Source organism: Eleutherodactylus coqui, chromosome 3, assembly GCF_035609145.1.
Source record: "Eleutherodactylus coqui strain aEleCoq1 chromosome 3, aEleCoq1.hap1, whole genome shotgun sequence".
NCBI classification, from domain to species: domain Eukaryota; kingdom Metazoa; phylum Chordata; class Amphibia; order Anura; family Eleutherodactylidae; genus Eleutherodactylus; species Eleutherodactylus coqui.
This window is the reverse complement of record NC_089839.1, coordinates 153,979,695-154,000,354: the sequence shown is the minus strand read 5'-3', so window position 1 is coordinate 154,000,354 and position 20,660 is coordinate 153,979,695. Positions and strand designations below refer to the sequence as shown.

The 20,660-nt window shown below is 43.8% G+C and overlaps 1 protein-coding gene across 1 annotated transcript; it reads left to right on the top strand.

The window, feature by feature from the left end:
• The first annotated feature begins 234 nt into the window (after positions 1–234).
• On the top strand, positions 235–19,396 carry CBX6 (chromobox 6). The gene is made up of 5 exons (XM_066594581.1): positions 235–305; positions 8,450–8,493; positions 15,818–15,883; positions 16,531–16,597; positions 18,449–19,396. The coding sequence occupies exons 1-5, from the start codon at positions 237–239 to the stop codon at positions 19,286–19,288; spliced, it is 1,086 nt and encodes a 361-aa protein (XP_066450678.1). The 5' UTR covers positions 235–236; the 3' UTR covers positions 19,289–19,396.
• The last annotated feature ends 1,264 nt before the right edge of the window (positions 19,397–20,660 follow it).

Sequence of the window (20,660 nt, the reverse complement as noted above, 5' to 3'; positions counted from 1 at the left end):
GTGAACAGGGGCGGGGCGCGAAAACTAGACGAGAAAGAGAAGGTGGGTGTGTAGAAAAGAGCGCTCTTTAAAGTGGGGCGTGGCAAAGTCTGTAACCGGCTTGGTGACAGGGGGTGTGGGCGGGGCTAACACGTTGACAGCGGGAAGGGGCGCGGTCCCAGACGAGGTGACAGCAGTGCTGTGGAGGAGGAGCTGTCCGCTTGCTGCTGCTAGTCTTGGCTGGGGCCGCGCTGAACATGGAGCTGTCCGCAGTCGGGGAGCGGGTTTTCGCTGCAGAATCCATAATTAAACGGCGTATAAGGAAGGTGAGCCCGGGAGCGGACGGCGGCGCTGACTGGCACGCACGGTCTCTCCGCTTGTCCCTTTTTTTTTTTTTTTCTTTCTTTCTTTTTTTTTTTTTTGCAATTGCGCATTGAGCCGCCGGAGTTCAGGCCTGTGAAGCGGCGCACTGGCGCGGCCCTGCAGCTCTCATGCGGCGTGGAGCTGCCCGTTTTGTGCCCGCTGGTCATCTTTGCTATCTGAGTGCAGAATCTGCTGTTGGCACAATGCCAGTGAGTCGCCCCTGGTAGTGAGTAGCGCCCCCTAGCGTCAGTAGCAGGCTGCAGTGTAAATTTATAGCACGATGAGCCGCACTTTAGCAGTGCTGACTGACGTTATGGTTACAGCCTTATATTTTATGGAGCCCCCCCCATTGCAGTTCTGCATCCGCTAATAGATGTGACCGCATGAGCGTTCTGGCATTGTGCATGATGGAGGCCACGGGAAGCGGCGCGCACCTTAGTAGGAATCCTTTGTGGAAGTTATAAAATCACTTTCTTTCCTTAATGTTTGTAAATCGCAGTACAACTTCTGCTTCTAACTTCAAACGCTTTCTTGCGTCATGTAGTCCGACTATGAGCAAACCAGCCTAGAAGAACTGTAAGGCGGACGTGATCAGCAGTCTGTTCCATAGAATAACTTTCCATCAGGCCAGAAAGTTCTATTAGCAGTGACGTAGGAGCAGCGATCTAGTGAGGAGGAGATCTATACATCTGTCTGCAGCTGGAGCCAGCCCCCCCGTTGTGCCCCCACCGTACGGCCTCGCATGCCCTCATGACGTTTACTGACATTCTTTCCTCTTCTGTTATGAGCCTAGTTATGCTGAAGGAAATGTTTCCAGTAAGCAATAATGTTATATAGTGTATCTACCCGCTGATATAGTATATCTAGCCGGCGATCTCTGGAGTGTAGCTACCCGCTGATATAGTGTAGCTAGCCGGCAATCTCTGGAGTGTAGCTAGCCGGCGATCTCTGGAGTGTAGCTAGCCGGCGATCTCTGGGGTGTAGCTAGCCGGCGATCTCTGGGGTGTAGCTAGCCGGCGATCTCTGGGGTGTAGCTAGCCGGCTGATCTCTGGGGTGTAGCTAGCCGGCTGATCTCTGGGGTGTAGCTAGCCGGCTGATCTCTGGGGTGTAGCTAGCCGGCTGATCTCTGGGGTGTAGCTAGCCGGCTGATCTCTGGGGTGTAGCTAGCCGGCTGATCTCTGGGGTGTAGCTAGCCGGCTGATCTCTGGGGTGTAGCTAGCCGGCTGATCTCTGGGGTGTAGCTAGCCGGCTGATCTCTGGGGTGTAGCTAGCCGGCTGATCTCTGGGGTGTAGCTAGCCGGCTGATCTCTGGGGTGTAGCTAGCCGGCTGATCTCTGGGGTGTAGCTAGCCGGCTGATCTCTGGGGTGTAGCTAGCCGGCTGATCTCTGGGGTGTAGCTAGCCGGCTGATCTCTGGGGTGTAGCTAGCCGGCTGATCTCTGGGGTGTAGCTAGCCGGCTGATCTCTGGGGTGTAGCTAGCCGGCTGATCTCTGGGGTGTAGCTAGCCGGCTGATCTCTGGGGTGTAGCTAGCCGGCTGATCTCTGGGGTGTAGCTAGCCGGCTGATCTCTGGGGTGTAGCTAGCCGGCTGATCTCTGGGGTGTAGCTAGCCGGCTGATCTCTGGGGTGTAGCTAGCCGGCTGATCTCTGGGGTGTAGCTAGCCGGCTGATCTCTGGGGTGTAGCTAGCCGGCTGATCTCTGGGGTGTAGCTAGCCGGCTGATCTCTGGGGTGTAGCTAGCCGGCTGATCTCTGGGGTGTAGCTAGCCGGCTGATCTCTGGGGTGTAGCTAGCCGGCTGATCTCTGGGGTGTAGCTAGCCGGCTGATCTCTGGGGTGTAGCTAGCCGGCTGATCTCTGGGGTGTAGCTAGCCGGCTGATCTCTGGGGTGTAGCTAGCCGGCTGATCTCTGGGGTGTAGCTAGCCGGCTGATCTCTGGGGTGTAGCTAGCCGGCTGATCTCTGGGGTGTAGCTAGCCGGCTGATCTCTGGGGTGTAGCTAGCCGGCTGATCTCTGGGGTGTAGCTAGCCGGCTGATCTCTGGGGTGTAGCTACCCGGCGATCTCTGGGGTGTAGCTACCCGGCGATCTCTGGGGTGTAGCTACCCGCTGATATAGTGCAGCTAGCTGGCGATCTCTGGAGTGTAGCTACCCGCTGATATAGTGCCTCTAGCTGGCGATCTCTGGGGTGTAGCTACCCGCTGATATAGTGCCGCTAGCTGGCGATCTCTGGAGTGTAGCTACCCGCTGATATAGTGCCTCTAGCTGGGTAGGTCTCTGGCGTGTATTCCTGTTCACTTCTGCCTATATGACTCTATTCACTTGAGGCTCCTTCACATGGGCTTTTTTTGTATCATTTTTTTTGTTAGCCAAAACCAAAAGCGAGTCCAAAATATGGAAGAAATGCAAATTTTTTCCATCATACTTTCTCTCTGTAAGTTCCACTCCTGGTTTTGGCTTGCAAAAAGCTGATTTAAAAAAAAGCCCGTGTGAAGGAGCCCTCACTCAGGCTGTCTGCGTGTTTCGGTTTATTTGCAGAGTTAAATCGGGACAAACTCCATCATGTTGGCAGGCAGCCCACCACGGAGTTCTGTATGCTGTTAGTTTTCTGGATTTTTATTCTCCTTTGTCTTGATGAAATCTTACTGTTTATACATGTTTTCATGCCATTTACCTTCATAGGGGAGATTTAGTGCCATTATGGCAGTTTTCTGCTGTGGCTTTCTTTTTTAAGTCAACATTGACATTCTTTCACCTAGGAGCACCTTGCTTGTGGATGTGCCGCTCCCCACACCACACTTTATTTATTTATTTATTTTTTGGTGCAAAGTTATAGGGCTATTCCTATTTGAGACTCTTGTGGCAGAGGCTATGCAATGGAAGTCTAATAGATTACAGGTCCGAACCCTGGGACCTGTCACTAGTTCTGCTCCTGGCCCTCTTGAATCTGGTGGCCCAGGGTAGACAGGATCTACAGAAATAGTGGGCATCACTATAGTGCTTCCATAACTCCCTCAGAAGTTAATAGGAGTTACAGAAAGGACATAGAACAGCAGGCTACACTGTAACTCGAGTCGTAGAAACAGCATGGCTTGCTGCACAGCACTGTTTCCAAAACTCCCATTGAAGTCTATGGGAGTTACAGAAACGATGTCTGCTTGGCAGTTTCTGCAAGTCCTGACTATCCATGGCCGCTGCATTCAGCTAGGACAGGAGTAGTGTAACTAAAGATGCATCCCCGTTCCAGATATGAGACCAGCACCTATCAGACTTTCATGGCCTATCCATTGGATATCCCTTCAAAGAGATCTACGTATGATGAATAATGCATGATAAGTTTATTACAGTATTCGCTATGCAGAGCATCTTCACCTATCTTGGAAACTGAGTCCGCCCTTAAACTTCTTTCTGGTTCACCACCGAAGCTTGATGTGCCTGGGATTACAAAAACCACCAGACTGGCTGTTGTACACTATTTCCATAGCTTCACAGATGTGGATTGGCATAGCTTGCTTTACTGTTTCCGTAATAGGAGTTATGGGAACAGCCAGTTTGCCTCTTTCTGTTATCCCGGCCACTGGAGGCCATAGTGTGCAAATGGTTATTCCATCTCAGCTATAATTGATGGAGATGGGAATACCCCTTTAATGCTATTTTGTTATGTAGATCATTATAGTTGTGTGCATAAAACGCTAATTTACTAAGCAATTTAGTCCAGTTTTTGGCATAAACTGCATCAAAGTAAAGTCGCAATTTGTGGTGGGCAAGACCTTTTTAATAGAATTCCCAAATTTTGACAGTGATGATAACGTAAGTGGTCTGCAAGTGGAAAACTAGGTGGCACTAGCTCATTCTGGCATACATTTTCCCCACTCATGATGGGCATAGATTTGATTTTAAGTCAAATGTGCTGAATTCAGAAGCATGCACTCTTTAACAAATTTGGCACAATTTACTTCAACTACCATTACTGGTCTCTGTAAATGTGGGCTGATCACCTTCATGCAGCTCTGACAACGGGCACCCACATAATTACCCACGTGCCCCCTTCTCCAGGATTCTTTTACTGTATCTGCGTATCTATTAGCAATGGAAACATTCTGTTATGTCTGATCTGAAATCAGAGAAATCTAATATTGAGTCACAGGCAACCCCCTCAGGCCTTGTTCACATGGCAGTTTAGCTCTGACCTTTTCATCAGCCACCGAGAGCAGAGGCTGAGCCTTAGAGTTCTGCCTGGATTTTAGTGCAGATTTCCATGTAGAATTTCCTGTGTGTTTAGCCCCAGTCAGTGGGGCCCGTCCACATGTGGCTGCCCAGCATGGCTTCTTAGCAGAAACCACGTCCAGAATTGACATGTCAAAATGTGTTTTTCCAGCTGGAGAAGTATCTGTGTATGAACTTTATCTCTCTATTCTATAGCATTCAATAGAATGCTTAAATGGCACAGCTTGGGGGACAGAATATGTTCCTGAATCCTTGGCAAAATTACACCATGTGAACGGGGTCTTAAAATGCTGTTTAAGCCCTGACTGAACCCCCTGTTTTCTCACACTATTTTAGTTGTAGATTTTCTGAGGGAAACATTTTACACACCTTTACTTGCAGAACACAATGCTCTTGAACAAGAGATATATTGATTTTACCCCTTAGGCAGTAAAAGCATGACACTACTACTTCTGGTCTAAAACTAAAACTAACAAAAGAATGATTAAATAAAGGAGAAGGGGGGATTTTATAAATCCAGGTGGGCATAATATAAAAAGCACTCTATATACTTCATTCGGTGTATCTAGAAGCTCTTGGGCCCCAATACAAAAGCTGGGCAGGGCTCCCTATATACAATGTGTCCTTCCTAATACCGGTGCCACTTATGTGACAGCGGGGCATTTGGGTTCCTTAAAGCTCTGGTAGTGAGTGCTACCTCTTCACCCCCTATAGCTACACCACTGCTTCATTGTTTAAAACTCCTGCTCATCCTCTACATGCAGAATGTCAGAATTGTACTTTAAAGAGAGTCTGTGACTATGGAAAACTCCCCTGAATTACTAGAATGCTTTTCTAATTGAAGTACAGATTCTAAAGATTTATTATCTCTGAACTCCTTTCCTGGAATAAACCGAGAAATGGTCCATGCCCTGTATGCTAATAAAGCATCTAGGCGGAGTCCATTGTATTTTTTTTCTCAGCTTAGGAGTCCAATGGATACATTAGGGAGTTTTCACATGGGTGAATTGTTCTGCAACATTTAGTGGAATTTTCCATCTTGCCAAAAATTCTGCACCAAAATCCCAATGTCTAATGTGGATTTTGATGCAGAATTGAAAATTGGCTGAATTCTGCCAGCAATTTCTTATCAAAATCCACCTTTAGGAATTTATTCCACTACTTATTGCAGAACGATTGTGTTCCATGTGAAAGGTCCCTTACAGTGAAGAGCGCAGACCACTTGCTGGCTTACCTTGGGGCAGTGATGGTGAGTTCAGAGATGAGCATTACATCATTGGAATCTGTGTCTCCAACTATCTAAAGCTAGATGAACTTTAGTATTTGCTCCACTAAACTATTAGACATATATCATATACGTTATTTCAAAATAATTAGGTAAAGGTGGAATTTAAAGTCTGCATTGGCAGGCCTGTGAAACTGTCCAGCCTAGGCCGCCATTACATGGCAGACTTGGAGGCCATGATTTGGTTTCTGACTGCCATGGTAACAGTTGGTACCCAGTGATTTGATTTGCGAGGGTGTTAATATGGTGAAGGACAGTGCCTCTTCCTTTTCCAAGCACTCTAAAAGCTGCTGTCTGCATTGACAGCATCATCTATAGGGTTAAATTGCCAGGATCGGCGCTAAGCTTGATCATGGCTGTCGGTTACAGTCGCGATCCTGCTCTCGGTATCGGCGACTCTGCTTTTCAGTGCCATACATGTACAGCAGGATCTACTTTCGCATGTAGTGCTTGCCAGGAAAGGGTTAATAAAGCTCTTAACTGCAACTAGTTCTATTTGTTTGACATTATGTATTCATAACGCTGGTTGTTTCATTCTTCTGTTATTCCTGTTTCTATTTATATCTTCTATTGTTATGCAGACAGGTAGAACAATACGGGGTTTAAATCTAAATGTTCATTTGAATCAAGATAATCCTTAGATAAAGCAGCTAAAATTAAGCTGCTCGTTCAACCTTTGTGGTGCAACCGAATGCAACTTGTATATCCATCTGCATTCTCTGCAAAATTATTCTCTCCATGTCACTACCTCTTAGTAACGTATGGACTAATTCTGTATCTATAGCTGTACATTGTAGGCAATCTCTGCCCCTCCGGAACCTAATGTGATTTACTATGGCAGTGTCTCTCGTTAGCCATCCTGTTTGTTCCAAAATACTCCCTCTGTTTTACATCTGAGGTCTTAATATTTATAATAGAAGTGGAAGTGGAGATTTCCAGGACTTGGGTGCTTTCACATTTGCACTCAGGGCTCCGGTTTCCTGCTCTGTGACACGAGTCCCGTTCTGGAGATTGGCGAGGTCTCAGAAGTGAGATTTCACCCCCACCCCACCCCCCATCCCCAAACGATCAGCAAATTATCTCCAATCATATGGATAGGGCATAACTTGCAGTCTTGGTACAACCCCTTTAACTACTGATGGCATATCCTCTGAATCATTAATCAGTAGTTGATTGGTGGGAGACTAAAGCTCAGGATCCCCACTGATCAGTTTTTTCATGCTCCTGCCATCAGTGCGGAGAGAGTTGGAAGCGGCAGCTCTGTCCATGTTGCAGTGGCTTGGGTTGGTAATGCAGGCACAGTTCCCATTTAAAAAAAAAAGTTTAAAAGCGTTTTGCTAATTATTAAAAAAAAGGTAATAAAAGTTTAAACCCCCTTTTGCCATATGTATAAAAAAACAAAAAACCTATTTGGTATCACTGCATTTGTAAAAGTCCAATCTGTCAAAGTTATGCATTATTTAGCCTACACAGTAGTCAGAAAAAAAGCAGAATTGCGTTTTTTTTCGAAACCCCATCTCTAAAAAAAAAAGATCAAAGTCGTATGAACGCCAAAATGGTACCAATAGAAACTACAGGACGTTCCGCAAAAAATAAGCCCTCGCACAACTACGTTGACGGAAAAATAAAGTTAGGTCAGCAGAAAATTTTATTTTTAAAAAAAAAAGTAATCTCTTTGAAATAAAATAATAAGTAGTGCAGCAAAAAAAGTATATAAATTTCACTCCATGAGTTTCCAATAATTTTTCATTGTTTTTCCAGTACATTATATGGTAGATTACCGTATATTCCGGCGTATAAGGCGACGGGGCGTATAAGATGACCCCCCCCCCCCCCCAACTGTCACCTTATACGCCGGGAATACAGTGGAGCAAAAAAAAAAATTCATAACTCACCTCCCCCGGCGTTCTGCGGCGCTGCTGCAGGATGTCGCTCCCTCCTGGTCCCCGGCAGAGCATTGCTTTCTGGACGCAGGACTTGAAATCCCCGCCTCCAGAAAACACGCGTGCCTTCAGCCAATCACAGCCATTCAATGATGTCATTGAATGGCTGTGATTGGCTGACGGCATGCATTAGCTAATCACAGTATTAGCTTTCTGGAGGCGGGGATTTCAAGCCCTGCGTCCAGAAAGCAATGCTCTGCCAGGGACCAGGAGGGAGCGACAGCCTGCAGCAGCGCCGCAGAACGCCGGGGGAGGTGAGTAATGATTTTATTTTTTTTTGACACTTTCTTTTTTTTGTATTACCGGCGTATAAGACGACCCCCGACTTCAGAGCAGATTTTTCGGGGTTCAAAAGTCGTCTTATACGCCAGTATATACGGTATATAGTACGATTGAAAAATGCAACCAGTCTCGCAAAAAACAAGCCCCCATACAGCGGCGGCAATGGATAAATGAGTTATGATTTTTTTAAAAGGGGAGAGGAAAAACCGAAAATTGGGAAAAAATAAAAAGGCGCATGTCCTTAAGGGGTTAAACCAACCGCATTTGAGAGCATGCTACAGATTTCTTTTCTAAAAAGGAATGTGAATGTGCTGAAAACACGACCACTGTTTTATTTTGTGGAAGAATGATGCAATTTCTCTTTTCTGTTTCAGGGACGCATTGAATATCTTGTGAAATGGAAAGGTTGGGCGATCAAGTAGGTTTCCAGTATTGTGTTATGTGTGTCTTAAATCTACTTCATGTCCACTGCTTTTATATGGTTACCTCTTCACACCTGTATCTAATGAAGTCAGTGTTGCAGATTTTGGCAGGATTGATAGATTTGACAGAAAAAATAACCATGCCTGCAGTGCTGTTTCTGTCATTTTTATAGGAACGCTTTGGCAGAACCTGACAGATCCCATCATAAGGCGGTGTGGTCAGTTAGACGCCGCTTGTATCGTCGCCTGACAAATCTGGCAGAGTAGTGCAGAGATGTGAACAGAGCCTTATATATGCCTGCAGTAGTGGAAATTTTGGAAACCCCTCATCCACTATTTAAAGTATTGCATCTTCTGGGATAATTGCTACTCTTTCCTGAAAAGGATGACTACCAAAATTATTCTGGAGCGCCTTAAATGCAGATTGTTCAAAATAAGAATGTCACAGGGCTTAATGCGTTCTTGCTAGACTGGAACGCTACCTCACTTCTGTTTAACAAGGTTTTTGTTCCTGTCAGTATTTTTAGTTGGATAGAAAAGTTGCCGAGGACAAAACTTTTTCTATCCATTTGAACAGATTTGCTGGGACAGAAAACCTTTAAACCGGAGACCAAAGAGGTCTTCATTTCACATGTTAAATAGTATGATTCCATTTCCTATGGAAAAATAAATGCCAGTGGAGGATAGCCAATCCATGAAGTTAAAACACTGTCTGAACAGAGCCCAATTTACTAAAAAGGCAAACTGCAAAACCAGAATTTAAAGGTTTTCCCCTATTCATACTCTCTTCCAACACTACCATGGAGATTGCGCGTTGACCCTTTTGGGGACAGGAAGCAGGCAAGCAAAAGACCCCATTCTTGCCCACATCCAGTGTTGTCTTGTTCTCTATTAGGAAGAGCAGACAAGGAATTCCCCTGCTGGTGGAGATACGAAGGGCTAGTGCTGACCCCAGGATCCATCTTTTATGAGTTCATTGTCTGACAGCCTGGGTCATCCTCTGGAGGCTGTCCATTCAATCCATAGAAAAATTGGAGCAAAGTTAGCTTTCTGCACTCCCTTGGCAGAGGTTGGCTAACACGCAAGTCCTCAGTTTCCATTGTGGATACACTGGACTTTGGTTGCTGTGGACCACATAACCAGTAATGTAGAGGTTATGAGTTTGCATGCATGCAAATGTACGTAATCCAGCAGCAACTGCACAGGAAAGTTGTGACCAAAAGGAGAGGGCAGAGGAAATGGCGCAAAGGATCGTTTCACGCCAAAATTGTACAGCCTGATCTGGGGTCTGCTATAAAAGTAGAGCGAAAGCTTCTCCTTTCCACTGTCTCCTTAGTTAAGCTCATTACCGTAGTAGGGTGATCTGCTGCCCGTTCTGAGATTGGAGGACATACTCCTAATCCTGGTCCAGTAAGTAAAATTACTGTGGGAGGAGTGATTTATGTTGATTGTAAGATATAAGGCTTTTTTTCACAGGGTGATGAGGATCCCTCAGTGAAAGCAAAATCAGATAAGCAGCCTACAAAGAAATGTGCTATTTTTAGGGGGAAGGGGGGGGGGGGGGGGTTAGGACAAAAACTATATCATACAAAAAGCAACTTTTTAAAGCATGGATATCAAATGTATTGAAAGAGGAACAGTTGTTCCTTATTGAAGATATAAGGTCTGTTGTGAGACAGGAGAACAAATGGATCTCAAATTACAAAGCCAATAGCCGTGTACATGTGTACTTTGTACAGAAAAAACTGCAGATTCCTATTTCATGTGAAAACAGCCTCGCATCACTGCAGAGATGAAGGGAATCTTCGCCACTGCTGTTAGCCACACAGAGGATTTCGGAGTGCTCCTCTTGCTTTCAATGGGCAATCGTGCAGAAAGATGGGACATGCTGCAATGTGTTTCCTGCATCGCAGTGCCATTTAGGAAAACCTTGCTTATGTGCATGAACCCATTCAAAAGAATGGGTTTCCTATTTGTGCGCCTCGCAACACACAAATCTCATGCGACTTTCTCGTCAGTGTGAAGGCAGCTATAGAGAAAATCGAAGGATTACTCTCCTACCTTTGGGATTAATCTCAGTACAAGAAACCAAGTCACCTTGTAGATATGATACCCTTTAATTGCTAACAAAAATACATGATGATATAGCGAGCTTTCGGACCTACTTGGGGCTGTTCCTCAGGCATAATAAAATAGATCCAAAGAGGCATGTGTGTGTGTATATATATATATATATCACACATTCATATGACAAGGCACAGACATAGTGGGATTATTGCGCACTTAACACCATGCCAGAACAGGATGAGCAGACGAGTAAAAACCTAACTAACCCACTGATAAGGGATGTGAAAGTTTTATGGCCTCTAAATTGGTGTTAGGGGTCACCAGGCCAGTGCCTTATCTCCTGCAGATTTTTCATATTCTCCACTAATGTAAAAAGCCCACTTCTAGGTTAAGTGCATTCTTGATTGTGTCAATGATGGTTTTAAACATGGGCTCCCAAATTCCTCTATGACACTGAGATTTCAGATCGCCTTTTAGTATAGTAACTTTCTTATGTTCTATGTTGTGTCCGTGACTGGAAAAATGCTATATTCAAGAAGGATTCAAAAAACTTTGCCTCCTACCCATCAGAAAAAATTGTGGTACCTACCACCCTCCACAAAATCCCCAGCTAGAACTAGAGAAAGGAGTCAGAAAATGTTAAAGATGAAGATGGTGGTTCTAGTTCCCCTAAAAGAGCAATTTTTCTGGATAATTGCTCCCATTTTATTTCTGGTAGGAAAACCAAATGGCAATTTCAGCACTATTGTGAACCTGAGGTATCTGAACAAATTTGTCAAGTATTGCAGATTCTATTTGGAGTCTATCAGGACTTCTCTCGAAAAATAGAATGCATTTATGGCAACACCAGATTTGCAGGATGTGTATTACCATCTTCCCATCCATGCAGCCTATCAAAAATTACTCAGGTTCACTTTTTAGAATAAACCACCAGATTGTTCATCTACCGTTCACTACTGTGCTATTTGGGATTTTGTCAGCTACAAGATTTTTTTTTTTTTTCAAAATGAATGACAGAGGTGGTGGTCTATCTGGGCAATCTTTTATTGTACGTATAGAAGAAACTTGCTCCCTTCTACAGTAGCCAGGTTGGATTCTGAACCTGGAAAAGTCAAATCTAATTCCAAACAAGAGAGGTTACAAGGGATTTATCTAGATTCAATATGTCAAATATCTCTGCTTCCTGTGGACAGAGTTCCATTATACAAAAGTCTTTCAAAGGAAAATCTCTTGCTCCATAGGAGAAGCCATGCCCGTGATAAGGGCAGTGACAGCTTGCATGCCTGCAGTGTCCTGGAGCCAAGCACACTTAACACCACTACAAAAAATCATCCTTGTAGTATGGGACAAAATTCTACTAACTCTAGACACAAAAATGGTAATTTCACTAGTTTAAAAAAAACTACCCATCAGAGTAATAAATACAGATGCCAGTAGGTGGTGAGCCCTGGCCTTTCACATAGTGGCTGCAAAGCACTTGGTTAGGAAGAAGAGAAAAAGTTTTTTTTAAATTTAAGAAGCTTAAAAGCAGTAAAGTTGGCTCTCATGGGAGCTGAACACACGATGGATAAACTGCCATGTGAAGGTCCCGTTGGGCAATACAACTATGGTAACTTTTCTGTCACCAAGAGGGTACAAAATACCCCAATCTACAAAACCTAGATATAGAAGTTTTTGATTGTTCAGATTCTGTCCCTGGCAGCCATTCATATGAAGGGAATAGAAAATGGAGGCAGATTTTCTAAGCAGAAACCTTCGGGGTCCAGGAAAAATGGTCTAGATGATCGGGCTTTTAAGCATATAGGAAGATGGGGACTGATGAAAATTGTTACTTTTTGATTTTTACTTTGGCAAATTCTGAATATTTGGTATAATTGCTTGAAGGACCGTCTTTCCTTTGGCAAAAAAAAATCCTTTTTTTTTCCATTTAAATCCCGTAGAGCATCCCCTTGTGATAGATTCTTTAACAGGCTTGACTATTTCATCTGGCCTACGTCTTTTTTTCTCAATTTCCCTTAATTCCAAAACCTCTTTAGAGATTTTGCCAGGAAAATACTAAACTGACTACCCAAAAATGGCTGAGAAGGAGTTGGTTCACCCTACAGTCCACTATGCCTCTTTAGCTTCCTTGACTTTCCTGACTACAGAGAACTGCTTCACCAAGGTCCAATTCTGCATCCAAGTCCCTAGAAATTTAATTAATCTGCTTAGATCCTGAATGAGTCATGTTAAGGGCCAAGGGGTTAATTTAGTTAGTCATATAGACTAGCAAGAAAAGTCAGAAACCTATCAGATCAAAAACATACATCAATATATCAAGTTTTCATGTTTGGAGTCCGTTACCCCAGACATCCCCCCCCCCCCCCAATTTTTTTTTCAAGGATTAAATCCTAGTACCATGAAAGATTTTAAGTTCCTTCTTTGACTGCAAGGTAGCCAACCACAGGTGGCTTATGTAATTCATAAAAACAGCATCTAGACCAGACCTGGGCAAAGCACGGCCCGCGGGCCACATCCGGCCCGCTGAATAGCTCGGACCGGCCCGCAAAGAGTGTCCTGGTGACTCACCAATGAGTCCGGTGTCAGCAACGGGAAGCAGCGAAACTATGCACTCCGAAGCCTTGTCCATTTTGTTCACTTCTGTGCTGTGCTAATAGTTATTCAGGCCTTACTTATTCAAGCACCTCTACCAATGACGTAGGCTTGAATAACTTTATTAAACAGCACATAAGTTAACAAAATGGACAAGGCTTCGGAGTTTGTAGTTTCACTGCTTCCCGATGCTGAGTAAGTGATGCCACTGTAACTTCTGAGTGCCAGGATGCTCGTTGCGGACCTTGGGGAGTGCCAAGACTTTTCCCTTTGCATTGTAATTAGAATAATAATACTAATAATATTCACTTTTTAATCTCTCTTCTTGGGGCAGCTCTCTGTGCCCTCTCCTAGGAGCATACTACTGTGTATTAAAAAAAATCTATTTTCCGAGGTTAGCTGTTAACCCTTAAATATGGCGGCTAACATTAAAAAAAGAAAAATTGATGCAGAATGCCGAGTTTTTAACAAAGAATGGACTTCTAAATATCTATTTACTGAAACCAAAGGTAAAGCTGTGTGTTTAGTTTGTGGAGAGCAGATAGCTGTATTTAAAGATTACAATTTGCATCGCCATTATGAGACTAAATACGGAGAGAAATACAAGAACTTGACGGAGGCAGAGCGGGCACGGGTATCTGAAGATTTGCTAGATATTACAGCGCCATTCATTTTCAATGGCGGCCGTATTCTGGCCGCAAATCGGGCGGCTGGAATACGGCCCCATTAAGGCAATGTGCATGGAGCCTTCGTATGTTGGTCTGGCCCTCTAAAACCATTCCAATTTCTCATGTGGCCCCATGGGAAAATTAATTGCCCACCCCTGATCTAGACTGAGAACCAAAATTAGTAACATGGGTCTTAAACTTTTTAAAGACTAAACTCTTCTTCTGCCTTTTAAGTCAGTTAACTTGAGATTTCATACCTGGGAAATTGTGTTTCTGTTGGATATCATTACAGCACATAGTCTTGGGGGATTTTTAGAATTTCTATTAATTCACCCTATTGTAGGATCCTCAATGACAGGTTTTTAGATTGGGTCCGAACTTTCTTCCTAAAGTGGTATTAGACTTATAAAGGTCCCAGGATATCTGTCAGACAGGTGGATGTGGATCCACCGTGTCACACACAGATTTGACTGTGGGCCATCAACGGACCTATCCCCTAGGGGCCCCAGTTTTTATCCTTGATCCCCCAAGTCATTGCTCTCAAAGATGATCTCGATTGTGTGGCTGATGATGCTGCACAGGACCGAGGAACGGTACCTGAGTGTGTGAACAAGAGTCTTGTCAATATAATAATAATCTTTGTATAGTACCAACTTATTCTGCAGTGCAGTATAACTGGCAATAGTCAGGGCTTGCAGACCAACTTCAATAATGATATCCAGGCAAAGGCATGGCAAATGAGGTCCAATAACCTAGCCAGGAGGTGAGGTCAGGATCACTGAAGTCAGGAAAACGGGCATAGGTCAGAACCAGAAAACGACACCTAAGTGGGCTTTGTCACAATGGATAAGAACCAATTGAACGTCTAATATAGCAGGTACTGTGGCAGGATTGGATGGGGACAGGTTTAGGGATCTCGCGCTGGCCTAGAAGAGGGGGCAGGAGCATGCGCACGCTATGGACAGACACCAGAGAACCGGGAAAGGAGAGATCATGGTGTGCAACACATGGATGATGGTGACATCCGACCGTGGCCCCAGCAGAAGGTGAACGAGGTAGGCAGCAGTGATGTGTTGTGACAATAATATTATACCATCCTTCTGCCAGGATCCCAAAAATGAAAGGGAGGGGGAATCTTTAACCTCCAAGACATTAAGAAGTTAGTTGTATAGTATATGGAAACTATAAGTTCTATTAGAAAAGATGGTGATCTTCTAATTAAATTCTTTATAAAGAATATTGGTTTAAAAAAAAAGCCTCCAGGGCTTCTGTAAGCAGATTGATGAAGAAGATTTGTGAATCCTACTCTGTTCAGGGAATAAAAGTACCAGCTAAATATAAAGCTTATTCTACAAGAGCTTTGGCAGTCCAATGGGGGAAGAGATTAGGGCCTCAATCAATCAAGTTTACAGAGCAACCACCTAGTCTCTCCATACTTTTGCTACACACTACTGATTGAATCTTCATTCGGTCCAAATTCTGGCCTTCTACCTGAAGGACTTTCTGCCCATAGTCCCACCCCAAAATTTTCAGTTGGTATATCTCTGCTATTACAGAGTATGAATAGGAATTAGTTGTACCAGTAAACTGGTTTTCAGGAATTTTCCATAGCAACATGACTACATACTCATCCCTGATATGTTTTAATATGTTTATTTATCTGTTCTATATGATTGGTTTTATGAGTGTGGTAATCTAAAAGGCACTGGAGATGGGCAGGGATGGAGGCCCTTTAATAGCTTGTCTGCTTCCTGTTTCTAGAAAGGCCAATGGGCAAGCTGGTGCTGGTGTAGCTGATTGCTAGAAATCAGATAAGGCTAATTCCAAATTGGGTCATCAATAGCCGATTGCCAGGAGTCCAGTTTTCGGCATAGAAAGCGAAAACCCAAAATGTAGAGTGGATGTAAAAATGCTATCTGAAAAGAGCCTTATCTGGTAATGGACAAAGAAAAGAGTTGTTGAAAGTTGTTTCTTGTTTTTTTGTCAATTACAGGTACAGCACATGGGAACCAGAGGAAAACATATTGGACTCAAGACTTATTGTTGCTTTTGAACAAAAGTAGGTTCCCAGTATTATGTCACCTTTCAAGTGTCTCCTTTTACAGCATATTTAAAGGGAAAGTTAACTTTTAAGGCAGAAGGCCCATTTGACTGAGAATCTGAAATTTCCACTAAGAGCCGTTAGGCATGGCAGTATTTGCATTCTAAGTCCTAAACTATTAAGTGAGTTTGTCCTGTGAAACTTATGTATGCATAATCCTGTTTGTATCATAGAAATATTTTAGGCTGAAATACTAATGTAGTGATAATTAGAGATGAGCGAGCACACTCGATACAGCAGTTACTCGAGCAACTGCTTACTGGTCTGAGCGTGCTTGGGGGGTGGCGGAGGTGAGTGGGGGGGAGGGGAGCGAGAGAGATCTCCCTCTCTTCCCCGCTACTGCCCCCCCCCCCCCAAGCGCACTCGAAACAGTAAGCAGTTACTCGAGAAGAGCGATGCTTGCTCGAGTAACTGCTGTATCCGAGCGTGCTCGCTCACCTCTAGTGATAATACTTCCTTGTTTTCACTTGCAGCAAATATCCATATTACCTGTATTGTTTGTTTCAAACATAAGCTAGCTGAAATGGGATATTGTTAGGTTTGTAATATTCATAATATGAAGATACTTTTCTTAATGCAATTTTGATTTGTGTGTTTATACACAGAGAGCGAGAACAGGAAATATATGGACCTAAGAAGAGGGGCCCAAAGCCAAAAAATTTCCTTTTAAAGGTAGGCGTGCAATTTCTGTTATCAGCAGCTCTTTATCTTTACAGTAAGTTGAAGAACCTTAAAATTAAAGTGTGCCTGACAACTTGGGAGAGGTAATTGTAGGTGAGCCTAATATTTCATTGTGGTAGAAAGTGGCTCTTGCTGCTTTTAAGGTTACAATCATGGAAGCTGGTTAAAAAATTCGAATGCATTAGTTCTTGATCCCTCAGACTGGCGTGAATGTTCCCAAGTGTGTCCGGTCTTTGTTTTCGGGGTTGTGGCGGTGAGTGCTCCAGTCTTCACATATAGTGGAATTGTCCCAGACGATGCTGATTCTGGACCCAGGTTTATCCGTTAAGCTAATATTGGCAATATTGAAGATTATGTAAATCGCCCTGAGAAGCTAACCTTGGAAGGCGGATACCAGATAAGCCCAGACATACTTTTAGATGGATATCATTGATGTTTTCCCCCAGGAGCACACACAGTCAGTATTGATTTGATTAAGGCCCAATGTCCACGGGAGCGAATTTTCATTCTAAAATCAGCGTGAGTCTCCCACGTAGGAGATCCATAGCTCTAGAAGCCCATAGGGATGCATTAGCATCTGCAGGGCAATTTAAAGCATGTGGATGTGATAGATATATATATATTTTTTTTTGCACGGCACGTGGATCACATGAGCGGGAAGAAATCGCAGCATTCTCCATTTTTCTGCGGACCCTGCGGGATAGCTTCCGTTGAAGTAAATGGAAGCTGTCTGATCCACGGCACAGCTACAGCTGTCACTGTGAACGTGCCGCGGGAAAGCAGGAGACTTTAAAAAATAAATAAAATTGCACTGCGCATGCGTCCGGCATGTCATCTGGCTTCCGGACGCATCCGCCGTGCTGGCCGGATCTTCGTTCTTCAGCACGGAAGAGATCTGCCCTGGAGCAGGACAGGTAAGAAAATGTTTTTTCTCTCTCCATGTCTGCGGGCACGACTGGATTCCACTGTGGGATTCAGCAGTGGAATCCGTGAGTAAATTATCTTGCATAATCAATGAGAAACTGGGGGCTATTCTCGCAGATCACAAGGCGTTTTTTGAGAAAACTTGCTCTGTGGATCTCTATGTTAGTGGGGTTTGTCAAACTAAAATATTTAGATGCAGATTGCAATTTCATAAATTTGTTTCTCTGCTCTTAACCCTTTCCAATCCACTGTCTGACGTCTAAAGACCTTCTGATTAAAGGCTGTACAGCTCCGATGTTGGAAGACGTCCGGCAGGGTATTCTTACTGTATATTACTGGCCGCTTTGTTGTCAGTGGCCTCTCCAGCATGTCACATACCTCAGTATTGGCTCTAGCCAGCAGATGGCGCCATTGTATAATGGTAGAAAAAGAAAGCCCCTAGGAAACCCTGAATCCAAAATTGGATTGCAAAGGGTTAATATGTTAAAGTACTTGACTTTATTGTGTCTCCTGGCCAACCATCTTAGTTAAATGTAGTTCATAAGGTATAAAAGGTTGGGGGATTTTCGATCTGATGCATGAATGTCCCATATTATAGTGCTCTGTACTGCAACTCTGTATAGAAAGACTCTGCCCTGAAGAAATCAGACAGAATAAAAATCTCCGCATGCAGTCGTAAATGGAGATACAGTAAGGCCCTAATGAAGTCTGTGGGCGCGGTATTGTGTGTGTGTGTGTGTGTGTGTGTGTGTGTGTGTGTGTGTGTGTGTGTGTGTGTATGTATATATAATAATATAATTATTGGAGGTTAATGGTTATGGTTAGATACTTGTCTAGACTTTAATGGACATGTTAAGTAAACCTCTGTGCCATTTAGAACTGTGCAACCTAAGCAATATATTTTTTGCTTATTTATAGGCAAGAGCCCAGGCTGAAGCTCTTCGTATCAACGATGTCCACTTTGCAGTTAAACCAGGCTCAAGTGTTTCACCTAAATTGCACTCCAGTGCTGCTGTACATCGGTTAAAAAAGGACATACGACGTTGTCACAGTATGTCTCGTCGCCCTCTTCCCCGTCCAGATCCCTCAGCAACCTCTGGCACTACTTCTGGTCTGCGTGCCCCGGTGTCTCCTTTTTCAGAGACTGTACGGATCATCAACCGTAAGGCCAAGCCTCGAGAGCCAAAGCGTAGCAGAATCATTCTTAACCTGAAGGTAATTGACAAGGGAGCAAAAGCACCTCTAGGACGTCCTAAAATTCCATCCCGAAATAGAGTTATTGGGAAAAGCAAGAAGTACAGCGAAAGTATGCTTCGGAATCAAATTCGCCATTTGAAGTATGGAACTTTCTCCCTGTATAACAAGCCAACTCTTCGAGGTCCAGAAGAAGAAAAGGCAGAAGATGAAGGCACTAACCAAGGTCAGGAGGAGAGCTCTAGTACATCTGGGTGTCCTTCTCCAGCTCCATCTGATGATAGACCTCCTAAATTACTGCCAGAGACCCTTAGCCCAGCTGTTCCTGACTGGCGGGAATCTGAAGCATTGGATCTCTCCATTCCACCAGAATCTTCTGCAAGCAAACGTGGGCAAGGTGAGCCTGATGAGTCTGATCCTGAGGAGGCTGGAGATTGGCGCCCAGACATGTCACCATGTTCTAATGTGGTAGTGACGGATGTTACAAGCAATCTTTTGACAGTCACCATAAAGGAGTTCTGCAATGCACAAGACTTCGAGAAAGTGGCAGCTGCTGGCAAATAGTAGGGAGAAGGAACTGTAAGAGGAAAGTCAGTTCAACAATTTAAAGGTTAATTCACTCTTAAGCTATTGCTACACCACCCTACCAATTTAATATGTATTTTAAGGTCATGATTCACTTGTGGTGCTGTTCTGTAAGATGGTGTGCATCACATTGACTTGAATTGACCTTTAGGTTAATAGATGTCTGTAGATATGGCTCATCTTATGTCCTTACTTGCTTATCATGGTACAGTTTTAAACTTAGAATGTGATGGCACCTTCTAGTCTTTACGATATAAGTATGTGTGTCGTTCTTCTTAGACATATAATATGTAGTGGAACAGAAAGCGACATAAATATTAATGTGAAATGCACATTTTTGTGGCTTTTAAACTATATTAGAGCTAGTAAGCAAGTTTCTGTGGTATACTTGTATACAACAGAAGGCATACGTATTTACAGCATGAGTCTGGATGTAGATGCATTATGAGAAACTTCCCTGTATGGAAGTAGAGTATTTTCTGCAAAATCGGCAGTTGAATAGTTTGTATGTTTTTTTGTTTTTTTTTCCTTTTTTTTTTTCTCTTCTTTAATTTCTGTAGTGGCAACTTTCTTCCTAGTCATGTGAAAGACCTGCTTTACTTAGAAGTTATCCCACAATCCAACATTTACCAAAACTATTGACCTTCCTAACTTAGAATGCCACAGAGCTTCCTACGTGCGTCCCTTCTATGTATTTAGACACGGTTACTCCTGTTGGTGAAGTCTTCTTCAATGAGCAAATGGGGTGGTTCTGGTTAGTCATGTCATGAGCATTTCTAACTGGGAGACTACAGTTCCCAGAAACGCCTGCATCACCTCCTGGCTACTGCTGTGCCCCACCTCTATGCATTTACCGGTACTACTGCTCTGCCTGTGCACTGAAGGGGTTAACAGGATCAGATTAACATTTTGTCCTCACCCAAAAGTGGGGAGCACGCTGCAACTCTGTAAAACTCTCTGAACCCTGATAAAACCAAGTAAACTGTGTATATGAATTGTTAACCCTTTGTCAGAGAAGGGAGAGCAGAGTTTACTGAAGACAGAGGAGAGAGAGCAGAGACACTGACTGCTCTGCACATGTTTGCCTTGTGTGCTAAAGATAGGGGCAAAGCAATTGCATAGAAGTGAAGGCAGTAAGAACTGAGCAGTAGCTCTCGACTCTGGTCGAGCATGGAGAGGATCCAGGAGCAACCAAACAGGAGTGGAAATGGGATGTTTAGGGGGTGAGAAGTCAGGACTGGTGTATTTTCAAAAAATGGGTATATTTATAAAGATTAATTTTTAGACAAAGAACAGGGAGCCACCAATGTGATTTTAGGAATAACTCTTTAACATCATGTATAGTAATTGG

Excerpts from the sequence above, each read along its gene's own strand:
- CBX6 (XM_066594581.1), top strand. The coding sequence starts at position 237 with ATGGAGCTGTCCGCAGTCGGGGAGCGGGTTTTCGCTGCAGAATCCATA. Across the intron at positions 306-8,449 it reads TTAAACGGCGTATAAGGAAG|GGACGCATTGAATATCTTGT; the intron begins GTGAGCCCGGGA and ends TTTCTGTTTCAG. Across the intron at positions 16,598-18,448 it reads CAAAAAATTTCCTTTTAAAG|GCAAGAGCCCAGGCTGAAGC; the intron begins GTAGGCGTGCAA and ends GCTTATTTATAG.